This window comes from Bombina bombina, chromosome 12, assembly GCF_027579735.1.
Source record: "Bombina bombina isolate aBomBom1 chromosome 12, aBomBom1.pri, whole genome shotgun sequence".
Taxonomy (NCBI): Eukaryota; Metazoa; Chordata; class Amphibia; order Anura; family Bombinatoridae; genus Bombina; species Bombina bombina.
The window spans coordinates 71,286,279-71,304,990 of NC_069510.1; the positions used below are offsets into that span (position 1 = coordinate 71,286,279).

At 40.4% G+C, this 18,712-nt stretch overlaps 1 protein-coding gene across 2 annotated transcripts in view; it reads right to left on the bottom strand.

Annotated features, from left to right (window-relative positions):
- Positions 1 to 18,712, bottom strand: part of LOC128642995 (ectonucleoside triphosphate diphosphohydrolase 8) — a 277,654-nt gene that overhangs the window by 243,141 nt on the left and 15,801 nt on the right. For both annotated transcript variants that reach the window (XM_053695915.1, XM_053695916.1), the window contains one exon: positions 15,237 to 15,374. In XM_053695915.1, the coding sequence (XP_053551890.1) occupies positions 15,237 to 15,374 (138 nt within the window). The remainder of the gene's footprint in view (positions 1 to 15,236; positions 15,375 to 18,712) is intronic.

Below are 18,712 nucleotides of genomic sequence, written 5' to 3' on the forward strand. Positions count from 1 at the left end.
TACGATTCCCCAGCGCGGCCCCGGCCGCGGGCCACGACTGTGAATCTTATTTAAGACACAGCGTTCCAATGAATACTAAAGAATATAGACCGTACCCATTGATCCATTATAAATTATCATGTACTATAAGACCCTCATCCATGTGACATTACAGTAGACGATTGGCTTGTCTTATTTTTCTAAGTCTGTAAACATTAAACAAACATTAGTTTTTCCCTTCAATATTACACTGCTATATATACTGAGATACACATATACTGATTAGCTCACATTTGTCACATCGCTGTATGCAGGGAGATATACAAATACTTATTAGCTCAGATACTACTGTCTATTAACATTGTTGGTCTGAACCTGTGAGCATAGGAGAACGATTTAACACACATCAAACTGACAAAAACAAAAATAGTTAAATTGGAAATTTTACACACTAATATTGTGTTGCGATCCCTACTAAATGTACAGAATGTTAGTCCTCCCCGAGTGTAGGGAGGATAAAAACAGTGGGTTTTGAGTAAGTCTGTACAAATTTCCATGACCACCCTTCATAAACATGAAGGAAAAAGAAGGGATTTAATGAAGCCGGGGCAGGCATCTGTGCGTGCTGCTGTATGTCTGGACTCAGAGGCCAACCACCCTTAACTCCCCAGTGAATATCATGTGTTCGGCTCTCAGTGTTCCTGGAGAAGTTCATGTAAGTCATGTAGGGATCTTCAGGACCGGCCCAAGGCATCACGACAAGCAGGATATGATCAGTGCCGTTGTATTCACCCCAGCGGGAGCCCCCCCCAAGTCCCCGCCGGGGCCCAGCACCTGCAGAGTCCTCAGGAGTTGGCCAGATCCCATAGTCCACAGGAGAGTGAACAGGTAACGATATGATCACATATGGTTTCACAGCAGTTGCGTATGATCTCAGGTTTTCACGGGCATGCTGTTGAAGCGGTAAGGTGTGATCGCCATCCTGGAAAGTAACGGCTGCAAAGATGTCTTTACTCCTCTGATGTGTCTCTTCACAGCGTGGGTGGTTTTGGCCTTCAAGAAAGGTTTTTCCAAGCGGCAATTCTCTCCGGCAGAGAGGCGCGGCGGGAGCGCTCCTGACCGCCGCTCCCCCACCTTCAGAAACCAGGACCAAATCCACTATGTCTGTCCCCTTGTGATGTAGGGATTGTAAGTTTGTCAGATAGTCCCAGGGTGCTTTGTTTAGGAGATTTATTAGACAATTCTCAAGACGCTCCAGATAGTGATCGATACGATCCCACGGGTCTTCGGTTTGTTCGGGCGCCATCTTTGATATGCAGCGACGCAGTAGTTCTTTTTATTTACCCCACTTAGTTCAGCAGATTTTCCCTTTTGCGATTGTTGTCAGGTTCAGCTAATTAAGGTTATAGTGTTCTTGCCGTTGTGCTTGGGTCAGGCAATTTACCTCGGTTTCCCGAGGGGGGTAACGCCGCCTGCTATGAGCCGCCTCTCCAGGCCCCAATCGTCCGATCTTATTACACCAGCGTCACAAATACAGCAAATAAGTTGATAGATAGGAGGCTTCTGAGTATCTTTGTGATACAGAGCAATTTTGACAAGTATTAGCTGTAAAATGTCTCCAATATTGGCGGTATATTAGGTACTCAGCTGGAGCTCTAAGAGAATGCGACCTCTCAGGATCGCTGCACGGACACGCCCCCCACTCCCAAAAGGATTTTATCTTCCTCAGGTAAGTTTTGGCAAACTCCAATCTGGCTTTTTTATGTTTCTGCGGCAGCAGCAGGGTCCTCCTGGGTCTCCTACCATAGTGTCCTTTTTCATTCAGATGGTGACATAAGGGGGTCTATCTATCAAGCTCCGAACGGAGCTTGAAGGCCCGTGTTTCTGGCGAGTCTGAAGACCGCTGTTCCATAACCCCGTCCGCCTGTTTTGATGAGGCGGACAGGAATCGCCGGAAATCAACCCGATCGAGTACGATCGGGTTGATTGACACCCCCCCTGCTGGTCTGCAGGGGGTGGCATTGCACCAGCAGCTCACAAGAGCTGCTGGTGCAATGCTGAATACGGAGAACATATTGCTTTCCGCATTCAGCGATGTCTGTCGGACCTGATCCGCAGTGTCGGATCAGGTCTGACAGCCAATGATAAATAGGCCCCATAGTGCGAGCTGACACATTTGTACCCTGTGTCTGAAGGTCAGCTTGAATTTGTCTGGAAGTTGATTGAGGTTCTTTATCCACCATTTGAATCTGGAGATGGATTTGTAACCTTCAGATTGTCCATGCTTTTCCACAATTTTTGTTCTCAAATCCTCAGACAATTCTTTGCGGCTCTTTCTCTTCTCCATGCTCAGTGTGGCACACAGAGACACACAACAGAAAAGTTGAGTCCATTTTTCACCATTTTAACTGGTTCCCGGTGTGATTTCTTTATTGTCAGCACCTGTTAATTGATACAGGTGAGTTTAATTACAAATTACAAGAGCATCACAAACTTGGAATGCAATTATTTCTTACAATTATGAGAAGGTGCCAATAATTTTGTCCAGTCTATTTTTGGAGTTCTGCGTGGAATGTGTCAGATTTGGCTTTTTTCTCTCCACTTTTTTGTGTCATACCAATACAAACAAACACCTAGATTACAAGTTTTGCATTCGGGTTTTTTTAATGCTGAAAAAATGGTAATTTCAGCGTTAAAACAGCACCGCATTTTTTGCTGTACAGCGGTCCCACCCCTTGCTCTCTCTCTCCCCCCTCTCTTTTGCTCTCTTTATCTCCCATCTCTTTTGCTCTCTCCCCTCTCTTTTGCGCTCTCTCCCCCTCTTTTGCGCTCTCTCTCCCCCCCTCTCTTTTGCTCTCTCCCCCCCTCTCTTTTGCTCTCTCTCTCCCAATCTCTTTTGCTCTCTCTCTCCCCCCTCTCTTTTTGCTCTCTCTCTCTCCACCCTCTATTTTGCTCTCTCTCTTCCCTCTCTTTTGCTCTCTCTCCCCCCCTCTCTTTTGCTCTCTCTCTCCCCCTCTCTTTTGCTCTCTCTCTCCCCCCTCTTTTACTCTCTCTCTCTCCCTCTCTTTTGCTCTCTCTCTCCCCCTCTCCTTTGCGCTCTCTCTCCCCACTCTCTTTTACTCTCTCTCTCCTCCCTCTCTTGCTCTCTCTCCCCCCTCTATTTTGCTCTCTATCCCCCTCTCTTTTGCGCTCTCTCCCCCTCTCTTTTGCGCTCTCTCCCCCCTCTCCTTTGCTCTCTGTCTCTTCCCCTCTCTTGCTCTCTATCTCCCCCCTCTGTTTTGCTCTTTCTGTTCCCCCTCTATTTTGCTCTCTCTAGCCCCCTCTATTTTGCTCTCTCTTTCCCCCCTCTCTTATGCTCTCTCTCTCTCTGTCCCCCCTCACTTTTGCTCTCTCTCCCCCCTCTTTTGCTCTATATCCCCCCTCTCGTACCTTTTTGCTCTCTCTCTCTCCCACCTCTCTTTTGCTCTCTCTCTCCCCCTCTCTTTTGCTCTCTCTCCCCCCTCTTTTGCTCTATATCCCACCTCTTGTTCGCTCTCTCTCTCTCACGTACGGTCCCGCCCCTTCAAGCCCACCCGGCCCGCCCCCTTCAAGCCCAGCCATCCTTGCCCCCCTTCACGGATCAGGTGACAGGTCAGTTTATTGAAGGCCAGGAGTGTTTGTCCTTGCGCAGTCTCTACTGTGCATGACAGCTTCGGACAAACACACTTGGCCTTTTATATTATAGGATGTATTTTTAAATAGATATTCCTATATATATCTGTATATATGTACACCTATATATAATCATCTATATATATATATAGGTATATATTTGTGCAAAAATTCTTCAGATATATATTTAAGTATCTCTTTAAGAATAAATAGAACCTATTCTGCTATGTGCAGAACATTGAATTATGAAATATGCAATATTATCTTCTAATGTTACGCTCTCAAATAACCGCGATTGTGTTTGCAGAACGTGTGGGTGGTTTTTTTCCATCTTTTTTGGCTTCATTGAGGTCTATGGGGAAATGCTATTTTGAGTTTGCAACTTCTCAAAGTCTATTTGTTACTGCAACTTTGCAGACACGAGAGCGCAAACTTTTTACTCTCAACTCGTAATACGAGTGCAAATCACAGAGCGCAAAAAAAAAAATGATTCTAGCAGTTTTAATGTTTGAATGCAAACTACCGCTCCGCCCATTGGGGTAGATTTATTAAATGTCTGCCCGACATCGCTAAATGCTGACAGCATACGCTGTCTGCATTTATCATTGCACAAGCAATGACAAAATGCTTGTGCAATGCCGCCCCCTGCATATTTGCGGCCAATCGGCCGCTAGCAGGGAGTGTCAATTATCACTCAGAGCAGAGGTGGGGGATGAATTAAGGAGCAGCCTTACATTTAACTTACATTTCCGGTGAGCCTGAAGAGTATTAATTATTGTAGTAAATTTATACTAATTTATATGAGGAAGACTTTACATGCTAGACAGCATTATAAACCTAATAAAATAATCACACAACACAGAATATATAATTTAACTAAGTTAAATGAACAACAACATTTGCTAAACAGCATTATAAACCTAATAAAATAATCACACAACACAGACTTCACTTGCATTATTCTGCAAACAGTTCTTTCTATGCATTCCAATCTGGACTGAGTTATAGACAGGAAGATCTTGTTCCTTTGAAATCTGCTCGATAGCTCAGGTCTGGTTAAACTGATTAGTTTCAGCTTGCTTGGCTTTCCTGCAACACAAGCGGACAGCTCCACCTACTGGCTATTTTAATAAATGCACTGCTTCTCAATGCTTTTCAATAGAAGTCACATGACTGGAAAAAAAGGTTGTTATTCTGAAACGGTGTAAATTGAACCGTCGTAAAACGAGGGCCATCTGTATTTTGTTGATAACAGAGTAACAAAGACAAAATAATTTTATAGAAATAATTGCTAAACACTTTGCATGTGTATATGTGAGAGAGAATGTGTCAGTGAATGTTGTTATATCTAAACAATTATTTGGTATCGCAAGGAAATAGATTAAGAAAAACATAATTGATACCATGGGGTAGATTTACCATTGTGTGGACGGACATGATCCGCTATAGCGATCATGTCCGCCGCACATCGATAAATATCGACAGCATACGCTGTCGGCAATTTATCATTGCACAAGCAGTTCTGGTGAACTGCTTGTGCAATGCCGCCCTCTGTAGATTTGCGGCCGCTAGCAGGAGGTGTCAATCAGGCGGATTGATGTCCGCCGCCTCAAAAGAGGTGTATGAGTTAAGGAGAATTGGTCTCAAGATCGCTGCTTCTTAACTCCTGTTTCCGGCATTGGGGCCGATAAGGGAGTTGGTAAATCGGCCCCCATATATCACCACACTTTACAAGTGAGAGAAGTCATTTAAAAATGCTGTGTACCAACCTTTAGACTTTGACAAAGCAAGAGAGTCAGTTTGAGCAAGTGAATAATTATATGTATTAAAAGGAATGAGTTTGAGCTATATATATATATATATATATATATATATATATATATATATATATATATATATATATATATACATACAGTACATATCCTTCCCTTTCGTTAATCAGTAAGCAGTTATTTTTCCATTTGGTTGTATTTTTACCTTATCAGTAAAATGGAACGATAAAGATTTTTTTTTCGACAGCGTGTTTGATCTACTGATACACTTCTACAGAATGTGATTAGTAACTTAAATAGTGTGTTTTTCCAGTATTTGTAAATAAACATGCAAATAAGATATTAGAAAAAAGATGAGTAGATTTTCACGTACATGAATATGATTTGTGGATTTAAACTTTGGACCTTATTGGAGTGGAAAAATAAGCAGTTATTTCCGCTAATTGTCAATTAGCCGATATATACTGTATATGTGAATATGTCATATTCCTGTTAATGAGTTATGCAATGTGCAGGAATTCTAGTAATTATCTGTTTATCTATATTTTTGTTATCATTGATATTTACGGATAGTTTAACTGCCATAAAATACTAAAGAATGTCATAAAAAGTAAATCTAAAGAAATATAATAAAGCAATAATAAAACGGTCAAAACCATAAAAGACAAAAAAAAAAAAAAAAAATCCTCTATAAAAAATTCTAATGTATTCTAATATATACAGAAAAGAAACAGTTCTATTGAAATGAAAACTTAAAATATAGCTGCGATTGGAGGATTTTACAACTTTATGAGTGTAACAATTCTCCTCTCTTGGAGCAGTACTATGGGTTGTAATCCTCAACTGCAGAGTATAGGCAATATTGTAGATAGAAGGTTAATATATATAAATATAAATATGCGAAAGTACAGAGAAAACTTGAAATAGGGGCCGATTTATTAAGGGCTGAATGGAAAACAGGAGTCTTCAAGGGACACTGAACCCAAATGTTTTCTTTCTTGATTCAGATAGAGCATGCAATTTTAAGCAACTTTCTAATTTGCTCCTATTATCAAATATTCTTCATTCTCTTTATTTGAAAAGCAAAAATGTAAGTTTAGATGCCGGCCCATTTTTGGTGAACAACCTGGGTTGTTCTTGCTGATTGGTGGATAAATTCACCCACCAATAAACAAGTGCTGTCCAGGGTTCTCAACCAAAAATTGGCTGGCTCCTTAGCTTAGATGCCTTCTTTTTCAAATAAAGATAGCAAGAGAATGAAGAAAAATTGATAATAGGAGTAAATTAGAAAGTTGCTTAAAATTGCATGCTCTATCTGAATCACAAAAGAAAAAAATTGGGTTCAGTGTCCCTTTAAGACCACTGCTCCTTAACTCGTACACCTCCTCTGAGGCTGCGGACATCAATCTGCCCGATCTCATACGATCGGGTTGATTGACAGCCCCTGCTAGCGGCCCATTGGGCATGAATCTGCAGGGGGCGGCATTGCACAAACATTTCACTAGGACTGCTTATGCAATGATAAATGCCGACAGCGTATGCTGTCGACATTCAGAGATGTCGGGGGGACATGATCCGCTACAGCTTCTACTCTTCTTCTCCTTCCACTTGAATTGGGTGGTGGAGTAGGTTCCCTATCAGGGAAGGTATTTTCCTTGTAATGCTTAAGGAGGGAAACATGGAAGGTTGGATCAATCTTGTAGCTATTTGGAAGGTCTAATCTCACTGCATTGTTGTTTATTAGTTGTTTGATTGGAAAGGGTCCAAACTTTTTAGTGGGAGATTTTAGATGCTTGGTGGAGAGCCAAACATAATACCCAATCTGATAAGCAGGTGTTTTTTTTCTTGTGAAGATCATAATAGTATTTTTGTTTTTCTTGAGCAGTCTTGATACTCTCTTGTAGTATTCAGAATCCTTCTCGGATTTGTTCCACCATATGAGTCACAGCAGGTCTTTATGAGGTTGATGGAGAAGGGGGTAAAGAGTTGGGATTGTATCCATAGTTAGAGAAGAATGGAGTATGTGTGGTAGAGGTGCTTACAGAGTTATTGTATGCAAGCTCTTCCATGGGAAGAAGTGAAAACCAATGATCCTGTAGATGGGTGCAGTAGCACTGAAGATATTGTTCCAAACATTGGTTGATTCTTTAAACTTGTCCATTTTTTTGAGGATGGTAGGATGCCTAGTGATTTGTAATTTAGTGCATACTTCCTTCCAGAATTTTGAAGTAAACTGAGACTCTTTATCAGTTTTAATACTATCTGGTAAATCATGCAGTTTGACGATGTTAGAGATGGAAGCTACGGCAGTCTTGTATGCACTTGGTAATTCAGGAAGAGGTATGAAATGTGCCATTTTAGTGAGTAGATCCACTAATACTAGTATAGTGTTATGTTTCTCTGGTTTAGGGAGGTCTTCTATGAAGTCCATGGAGATATCCAGCCAAGGGAACTAGGAATGGTTAAAGAAGATAGAAATCGTGTTGCCTCTTTTTTAAGGGGTTTAGCGCGTGAACAGGTGTTACAGGTAGTCACATAATCCTGTACTTTTTTTCTTATGGCAGGCCACCAATAATACCTGTTTAGTATATGGATTCAAAAACTTGGGGGGTGTATAGCTTATCATCCTTGTAGAGGAAACCATTTTTGTTTCAGGTGAGCAGATGTAATGATTTTAGTTATGAGATTGGAAATTATATATACAAATTTATGGGAAGGAGTGATTGGCCCTGGAATAGTCTCTCTGTGTGTAAGTACATCCCTTCTGGATAGTGAGTCTGCCTTCCCATTTTTTGACCTAGGTCTGTAAGTTATAATGAAATTTTACCTGTCAAAATAGAGACTCCATCTATACTGTCTCTAAGTGTCAGGTTCTGTGTTCTCTACTCAGCTCTCTCAGTCACACCCACCTTTTCTGATTGGTTGTTATTCCTTTAAGACACCGCTTCACTAATTCACCTGTGCTTAAGTATTGAAGATAGCACACGTTACTCTTGGATTACAAAGCCTTCCCCTACTCTTTGTAAGGGTTATCTAAACTATTCCTTTTTTTGCCTACGAAGCAACTTTCAACTTCAGCTCTCCAGTCTGTCTCCAACGCATACTCGCAAAGACCACCTACCTACCGGACTCTCTAAAGATTCAGTGGGGTAATACTAGCACATACCTTAAGTTGTATTTCCTACAGATTCACACTCAATTGCAGCTTCTCTCCTTCCAAGCTAATACCGCAAGCTGCCTGTCAGTTCTCCGACGACTCCAGTGCAGCGTGACGTCACTTCCGCCCAACGGACAACAGTCAGAACTCTGTATCGGAGCACCGGAGCAAGACGCCTGACCCTCCCGCTCCTGAAGATTTTCAGGTACTTCTTATGTTTACAAACTGCATATCTACTAAGATGCTCTAAATGGTTCTCCTGCTATGTGTGATTATGAGAACTGCTCATGAAGTGCATTCTTGTGTAACCACTCTGACTTTATGCCAAGAACTGTACTTAAGTACCTTTAGTTATACAATCATTTATTATCTCTGTTGCATTATCTAACTGCCATCATACTCTCTCAGTCTGCATTTCTGTGAGATTAACTCACTGTCTTACTAAGTCTGATTATCATCACTTATCTGGAAGTAATCCTCTGCCTCATAGAGGTATTACTCAGCAAGGTGAGACAAACCAACATATTAGACATATTCTGCAGTTGTGTTTCAAAATAAGATTTGTTCCCTTATACTAAGATAGGGTTTTATTTTTTGTAGGTACTCAAGATTTTTGTGGTCTGAGTAAACAGTTATAGATAAGGTAGTTCCTTCTAGGAGATGTCTCTAGGTTTCAAAAGCAACCTTCAATAGGAGGAGTTCTTTTTCTCCCACTGGGTAGTTGCATTCTATTTGAGTGAGGGTTTGGGAGTAGAAGGCGACAGGATGTAGGGGATCAGATGGAGATTCCCTTTGAGAAAGCATTGCCTTACCCCTTGTTCTGAGGCATCCACTTTAACTATATATTGTGGCGATGGTTACTTCTGGAAAATTTATAATAGTTGCCCTAGTAAAATTATGTTTTAATGTGTCAAAAGCTTGCTGATCCTGATTTGTCCTTTGGAATTTAGTATTGATACTAGTCAGACATTAGGGGAGACAATTGTTGAGAATTTTTAATAAGTTTCCTATAAAAGTTGTAAAGTTCTAGAAACCTTTGGATAGCCTTCCTGGTTGTAGGGATTGGCCAATCTGTATTGGTGCATATCTTAGAGTTATCAGTCTGTATCCCTTGGGATGATAGGGAATATCCTAGACACAATATGTGAAAAGTTTCAAACTCACATTTCTCTAGCTTGGCATAAAGGTGATGGGTTCTAAGTCAGGATAAAACCCAATGTACATGTTTACGGTGTTCACTAAGGGTACAACAAAAACATCCATGAGATCTCTGAAGATATAATTTATGAAATATTGGAATGTTGCTTGGGCGTTACAGAGACCAATGATATTCGTATAGACTGTGATGGGTTCGAAAAGCTGTTTTCCATTTGTTTTCTTCACAGATGCGTACTAAGTTGTTGGCCTCTCTGAGATCCAATTTGGTGTGTACAGTCGCATCTTTAAGTCTTTCTATGAGTTATGGTATGAGTGGTAGTGGGTATCTATTCTTGATGTATCTTTTGTTTAATTCTTTGTAATCAACTATTATCTTTATTTCTTACAAAGAATATTGCAAATGCAGCTGGAGATATGGAAGGTCGTATAAAGGCTTTCCTTAAGTTACTGTAAATTGGCCTGCTGACCTTCATAGCCTTAAACAACCAAGACCCACAGTACCTGAAAGAGCTCCTGACACCCTACATCCCATCCCGCTCACTTAGGTCAGCCAACACATCCCTCCTCTCAGTGCCAAGAATAAGGACGAACTCAGGCTCCAGAGCATTCGGCCACGCTGCCTCTACTTTCTGGAACTCTTTACCATGCGCATCAGAGAGGCACCTTCCTTACAGACTTTTTAAAAAAAAAGCTAAAGACCCACCTCTTCCAACAGGCATTCAGTCCGCTTATCTGACCTTCAGAAACTCCTAACTTTTATGTCTTATGTTGGTATATTTGTAAAGTGCTTTGAGTCTCACAGGGAGAAAAGCGCTATATAAATCGCAAATTATTATTATTATTATATTACTGTCAAGATATCCCTGTAAATGTGTCAACTCCAGTTCAGAGAGTGGATAAATGTGACCATAGAGTACAGAAGTTCTGGGGAGTTGGTCCATAGGACAATCATATGGTCTGTGTAGTAGCCATCTGTCCTGGGTTCATAGTTATGGCATGGTTATTCTTTAACAACTCTCCTCTCTCAGGACAGTACTACAGGTTGGATCCTGTAGATATGTTTAAATTATGTTTTCCTTTCTGAAGCTTTGTATGCAATTATACTACTTTTTGCAGTCCATTAGCTATATCCCGTATAACTTATTACCCCTCTCCTACTGTTTAACACCAGAGTAGAGTTATATTAATTTCATATATTATAGCAGCTCACATTAGGGACAACTAGCAGTGATTCTACCATATAGATTAAGGCTTGTAGATTATATGCTGCTTCATGTTATCTGAGTGGTCTTCAGATCAAGTCGAGTCCACCTCCCTCTCTCTATAAAAAAAATTCTGCCTCATTGATTATATGATATACTGCTCCTTGTTAAAGTTTTAATGATTAACTATAGTAATTGGATGTCTTCTCTAGTAAGTTGATAGGCAGCTATCAGAGGTGATATATATCTTTCCTATTAAGATAGTTCAAACTTGTCCGATTTGATAAAATAGAGGCTATAGTCTAAGCCTAGGCTCTGTTTTTCCATGGTTTATATGTTATATTTATGTACTCACTATCTCACATAATTTAGTGAATCATGTAATATCTCTTTATAGGAAGGTCAAAAGGTGGCCTTCTTCTTTTGTATCCCTTAGCCCCGCCCATACACACCAACAAACATCCCAGACTTGCCCATTAACCACCCATGATCCAGCACATTATCCACCAGTGACTCCACCCCTCCCAACACTGCCTCACCCATAAAATGGTAATGGCCTCCCTCAACCTCCTGAATCCCTAATAACTAGCCACAAATGTTAGAAGGTATGTGAAAGCATAATACTTTTAGTAAGAGAGAATAAAATAGAAAAGTCAAAGTGCAAATTCTGTAACCTAAGTTTCTTTAAAAAAATCAAAATATGACTTGTCATACCGTCCTGATTAAAACAGCTTTTATTTTTAATATCGGCCAAGGGCAGATACCCTCCAGAGTGATCTGTTCTAATAAGAGTCTTGGGCGCCGCAACCACCTCTGGGAACCTAACTATGGGTCCCCCTCAGCACGTCTTGTAGTTCTCGGTCTGTGTAATACTCTATATATTGATCTATTTATCGAATCTATCTATCTATATATAAAATCTATCTATCAAATATGATATATAAACACACTATACAGGAGTGCTCAGTCTCTTAACCCCTTGGTCTCTAAAAGTATATGAGCGAGATCAATGTCAGGGGTATGTGTCCCAATAAATATCAGTATATTATGGGCAAGCAGTTAAACAGTGGTTATCCAAATCCTTGGGACTCAGTCTTTTTCTCTATCCAGCTCCTAGTGTCAACACGCTCCGCTTCAGCCTAGATTCTCAGTAGGTAACAGTTAACAAGTGTCTGTAATAAGACTCAAAAGCCGCTTCTCTTACCCTCCACTGATCTGGTGGGGTGCCTGGACTAAAATATATCTATCTATCTCGTGGCCGGACTGTTATCCAGAGGCTACTTGTCTGTCGGAATATTATCTGTCGGACAAATGTCCGTCAGATAACAGTCCGGCCACGGATAAAACAAATGAAAACCTAGGTTACTGAACTATGCATTTTGACATCTCTAGGGGGTGTAAGAGAAGCACCATTTTTACACAATAGCAAGAGATGCTTTATGAATGATCCTTTAAAACAATCTTGGTGTTCATAATAGTGCTCCACTTAGAGTGTGTTCATTTCTAGGTTTCATTGCACTTCTATGTGTTTCTGCTATAAAGTACACAACTGATATTGTTGTTGTAATAGACAATTAATACAAAGAGCTTTATTACGTATTCTTGATGGAAAAAAACATTTTCTACACGTGTAAATTTTACTCTTTTATATAATTAGAATATTTTTGAGTATAATGTCCCTTTAAAGAGGCAGTCAAGTCCAAAATAAACTTTCATGATTCAAATAGGGCATGTAGTTTTAACCCCTTAATGACAACTGACGTACCAGGTACGTCATTCAAAAACTAACAGTTAATGACAATGGACGTACCTGGTACGTCAGTTGTCTAACAGAGTGCTGGAAGCGATCACAAATGCTTCCAGCAGCTCTGAGGGTATTGCAGTGATGCCTCGATATGGAGGCATCCTGCAATACCACTTTACAAGCCTCCGATGCAGAGAGAGCCACTCTGTGGCCCTCTCTGCACCGGTAGCGATGGTGCCAGTGTCCGCCGGGTGTGAGGGTGCACACGCGCGTGCACGATGCGCGCGCGTGTGCACGAGGGGTTAGGGTGCACGTGAGCATGCATGTGAGCGTGCATGTGCGTGTGCACGGGGCGCGCATGCACGTGCGCGCGTGTGCACGTGCACCCATTAGCCACACTGACACCAATGAATGAGGGCAGAAAGGGGAAAAAAAAAGGGATTTTTTTTTAAAAAAATATAAAAGGATCTGGGAGGGGGAGGAGGTGGGGGTGGGGGTATTGGGGGGGGGGCTGCTACACTACAGTTTTTAAGTAAAAAATAAAATAAAAATACTTTTTGGGGCCAAACTGGGTACCCAAGTACCCAAGATGGCGGTAATTAGGTAGGGGAGAGGGTTAGAGAGCTGGAGGGGGGATCAGGGAGGTTGGGGCTAAGGCAGGGGTCCATCACAGCTAAAATATTTTATCATTTTTATCATCTTTTATTTAGTACTGGCAGACTTTCTGTCAGTACTTAAGATGGCGGGAACAATTGTGGGGTGGGGGAGGGAAGAGAGCTGTTTGGGAGGGATCAGGGGGTGGGATGTGTCAGGTGGGAGGCTGATCTCTAAAATTAACCCTGCAAGCTCCCTACAAGCTACCTAATTTAACCCCTTCACTGCTGGGCATAATTAACGTGTGGTGCGCAGCAGCATTTAGCGGCCTTCTAATTACCAAAAAGCAATGCCAAAGCCATATAAGTCTGCTATTTCTGAACAAAGGGGATTCCAGAGAAGCTTTTACAACAATTTCTGCCATAATAGCACAAGCTGTTTGTAAATAATTTCAGTGAGAAACCTAAAATTGTGAAAAATGTAAAGTTTTTTTTTTATTTGCTCGCATTTGGCGGTGAAATGGTGGCATAAAATATACCAAAATGGGCCTAGATCAATACTTGGGGTTGTCTACTACACTACACTAAAGCTAAAATTAACCCTACAAGCTCCCTACAAGCTCCCTAATTAACCCCTTCATTGCTGGGCATAAAACACGTGTTGTGCGCAGCAGCATTTAGCGGCCTTCTAATTACCAAAAAGCAACCCAAAAGCCATATAAGTCTGCTATTTCTGAAAAAAGGGGATCCCAGAGAAGCATTTACAACCATTTGTGCCATAATTGCAGAAGCTGTTTGTAAATAATTTCAGTGGGAAACCTAAAGTTTGTGACAAATTTTGTGAAAAAGTGAACTTTTTTTTTTTTTATCGCATTTGGTGGTGAAATGGTGGCATGAAATATACCAAAATGGGCCTAGATCAATGCTTTGGGATGTCTTCTAAAAAAAAATATATACATGTCAAGGGATATTCAGGGATTCCTGACAGATATCAGGGTTCCAATGTAACTAGCGCTAATTTTGAAAAATAATGGTTTGGAAATAGCAAAGTGCTACTTGTACTTATTGCCCTATAACTTACAAAAAAAGCAAAGAACGTGTAAACATTGGGTATTTCTAAACTCAGTACAAAATTTATAAACTATTTAGCATGGGTGTTTTTTGGTGGTTGTAGATGTGTAACAGATTTTGGGGGTCAAAGTTAGAAAAAGTGTGGTTTTTTTCCATTTTTTCCTCATATTTTATAATTTTTTTTATAGTAAATTATAAGACATGATGAAAATAATGGTATCTTTAGAAAGTCCATTTAATGGCGAGAAAAACGGTATATAATATGTGTGAGTACAGTAAATGAGTAAGAGGAAAATTACAGCTAAACACAAACACCGCAGAAATGTAAAAATAGCCATTGTCATTAAGGGTAAGAAAATTGAAAAATGGTCCGGTCATTAAGGGGTTAAACAACTTTCCAATTTACATTTATCACCAATTTTGCTTTGTTCTCTTGGTATTCTTAGTTAAATGCTAAACCTAGATAGGCTCGCTTATATGCTAATTTCTTAGACCTTGAAGGCCGCCTCTTATGTAAATACATTTTGACAGTTTTTCACTACTAGAGGGCGTTAGTTCCTGTGTGTCATATAGATAACATTGAGCTCACGCACGTGGTTACCTAGAAGTAAGCACTGATTGGCTAAAATGCAAGTCTGTCAAAAGAACTGAAATAAGGGGGCAGTCAGCAGAAGCCTAGATACAAGGTAATTACAGAGATAAAACATGTATTATTATAACTGTGTTGGTTATGCAAAACTGGAGAAAGGGTAATAAAGGGATTACCTATCCTTTTAAACAACAACAATTCTGGTGTTGACTGTCCCTTTAAGCAGGAAATAAAAGTAGTTGTTAATCTAATTCCTCAAATTAGTTTAAAAAACTGAACTTTTTTGGACATTTTCTGTAAGACAAGCATGTTGTACCTACCTTGTTAGGTGACGGTAGGTATATGTCTTGGAAGCCTACAAGACTGAGGATGAGAGCAATTATTCCAGATATGACACAGATGATGAGAAGGCATCCTACAACCAAACCCTTACGGTTCTTGCACATTACAGCATCAACCTAGAAGAAACAGACACTGAATTGGACCAGGTGTCCTGCCTTGTTTGACAAACCAGTCAAATGCACATTAAAGAGAAATGAAACCCAACATTTTGCTTTCATGATTCAGATAGAGCATGGTATTTTAAACAACTTTTAATTTACTTCTATTATCTAATTTGTTTAATTTTCTCTGTATACTATTTTGAAATAATCAATAAAATAGTCCCACTGCAAAACCAATGATACCAAATATCACAGAGGCGCAACTTCTCAGGTAGACGAAGAAGATCAGATGCCACGGTCTGCTGACTGTGACCAGTCACCAGTTGTGATAAGCGAGTACTCTGCACACTAGGGGGTTTATTCATCTGTGGGGATACCACCCTGAGTTACTATTGGAGTGCCTTCTTTTCTTTCTTGTTTCTATATTTTAAAATAATACCTAGGTAGGATCGGGAGCTGCAATGCACTTCATTGGCTCATCAGATATTTTCAGCTAGCTCCCAGTAGTGCATTTTTGCTTCTTCAATAAAGGATAGCAAGAGCACACTGCAAATTAGATAATAGAGGTTAATTGGAAAGATGTTTCAAAATGTATGATCTATCTGAATCATGAAAGATTGTTTTTGGGTATCAAGTCCACTTTAATTCCATTATCAAATTTGCAGTGTACTTTTGTTACCCCACTTTTTTTTTTTTTAAAGCATATGTACATATCCTTTAGCAGCTATGCTGGGAGTTAGGAGAAATGGATCGAGGACTCTCACCACTTTATGAAAGAACATTTCTTTGATGATTCAGATTTTTAAACAACTTTGTAACCTTGATTGAGGAGCAGCAATGCCTTACTGCTAGCTCCCAGTTCCTGAGCCTACCTAGGTATGCTTTTTTTTTTAAAAGGATATCAAGAGAAGAAAGCAAATTAGTTAATAGAAGTAAACTGGAAAGTGGTTTCATATGCATCTCTTAGCGCACCCTTTACTTTTAATGGACAGAGTAGTGAGAGCTATTAGTGCTCATATTATAAGTGCTTGGTTAAAGGGACATAATACCCATGTGCTAAATCACTTGAAACTGATGCAGTATAGCTGTAAAAAGCTGACAGCAAAATATCACCTTAGCATCTCTATGTAAAAAAGGAAGATGTCCTCAGCAGAGTAAGTTCTGTGTAAAATGTTATACTCAGCTGCTGCTCAGCTGCAGGTAAAACAAAATAAATGAAGAAATGAACAGCAGCCAATCAGCATCAACAGTGCTGAGGTCATGAACTCTTTTACTGTGATCTCATGAGATTTCACTTAACTCTCATGAGATTTCATAGTAAACTTCCTTACACTGAATAGGGAAATAAGATGAGAGTGCACTAGGCTGAACCCCTTAGCTGTACCAGGACACACATACTGATATGCTGCTTAGAAGTCCTTTACAATGGGATGTGGCTACTGAGGAACTTTTGAGGTAAAATATCTTTCTTTTTTACATAGAGATGTTCAGGTGATATTTTCTAGTCAGCTTTTTACAGCTATACTGCATCACTTTCAAGTGTTTAAACATTTGGGTATTATGGCCCTTTAAGTATTGCGCTTGAGTGTAACATAAAATACTGCTGAAAAAACATAATTTATGCTTACCTGATAAATTTATTTCTCTTGTAGTGTATCCAGTCCACGGATCATCCATTACTTGTGGGATATTCTCCTTCCCAACAGGAAGTTGCAAGAGGATCACCCACAGCAGAGCTGCTATATAGCTCCTCCCCTCACTGCCATATCCAGTCATTCGACCGAAACAAGCCGAGAAAGGAGAAACCATAGGGTGCAGTGGTGACTGTAGTTTAATTAAAATTTAGACCTGCCTTAAAAAGACAGGGTGGGCCGTGGACTGGATACACTACAAGAGAAATAAATTTATCAGGTAAGCATAAATTATGTTTTCTCTTGTTAAGTGTATCCAGTCCACGGATCATCCATTACTTGTGGGATACCAATACCAAAGCTAAAGTACACGGATGATGGGAGGGACAAGGCAGAAACTTAAACGGAAGGAACCACTGCCTGTAGAACCTTTCTCCCAAAAACAGCCTCCAAAGAAGCAAAAGTATCAAATTTGTAAAATTTGGAAAAGGTATGAAGCGAAGACCAAGTCGCAGCCTTGCAAATCTGTTCAACAGAAGCCTCATTTTTAAAGGCCCAGGTGGAAGCCACAGCTCTAGTAGAATGAGCTGTAATCCTTTCAGGGGGCTGCTGTCCAGCAGTCTCATAGGCTAAACGGATTATACTCCGAAGCCAAAAAGAAAGAGAGGTTGCCGAGACCTTTTGACCTCTCCTCTGTCCAGAGTAAACAACAAACAGGTTAGATGTTTGACGAAAATCTTTAGTAGCCTGTAAGTAAAACTTCAAGGCACGGACTACGTCTAGATTATGCAAAAGACGTTCCTTCTTTGAAGAAGGATTAGGACATAATGATGGAACAACAATCTCTTGATTGATATTCTTGTTAGAAACCACCTTAGGTAAAAACCCAGGTTTGGTACGCAGAACTACTTTATCTGAATGAAAGATCAGATAAGGAGAATCACAATGTAAGGCAGATAACTCCGAGACTCTTCGAGCCGAGGAAATAGCCATCAGAAAAAGAACTTTCCATGATAAGAGTTTGATATCAATAGAATGAAGGGGTTCAAACGGAACCCCTTGAAGAACTTTAAGAACCAAGTTTAAGCTCCATGGAGGAGCAACAGGTTTAAACACAGGCTTAATTCTGACTAAAGCCTGACAAAATGCCTGAACGTCTGGAACGTCCGCCAGACGCTTGTGTAAAAGAATAGACAGAGCAGAAATCTGTCCCTTTAAAGAACTAGCTGATAATCCTTTGTCCAAACCCTCTTGGAGGAAGGACAATATCCTAGGAATCCTAACCCTACTCCATGAGTAATTCTTGGATTCACACCAATGAAGATATTTACGCCATATCTTGTGGTAAATTTTCCTGGTTACAGGCTTTCGTGCCTGTATTAAAGTATCAATTACTGACTCAGAGAAGCCACGCTTTGATAGGATCAAGCGTTCAATCTCCATGCAGTCAGTCTCAGAGAAAGTAGATTCGGATGATTGAAAGGACCTTGTATTAGTAGGTCTTGTCTCAGAGGCAGAGTCCATGGTGGAAAGGATGACATGTCCACTAGGTCTGCATACCAGGTCCTGCGTGGCCACGCAGGCGCTATCAATATCACCGATGCTCTCTCCTGTTTGATTTTGGCAATCAGTCGAGGGAGCAGAGGAAATGGTGGAAACACATAAGCCAGGTTGAAGAACCAAGGCGCTGCTAGAGCATCTATCAGTGCCGCTTCTGGGTCC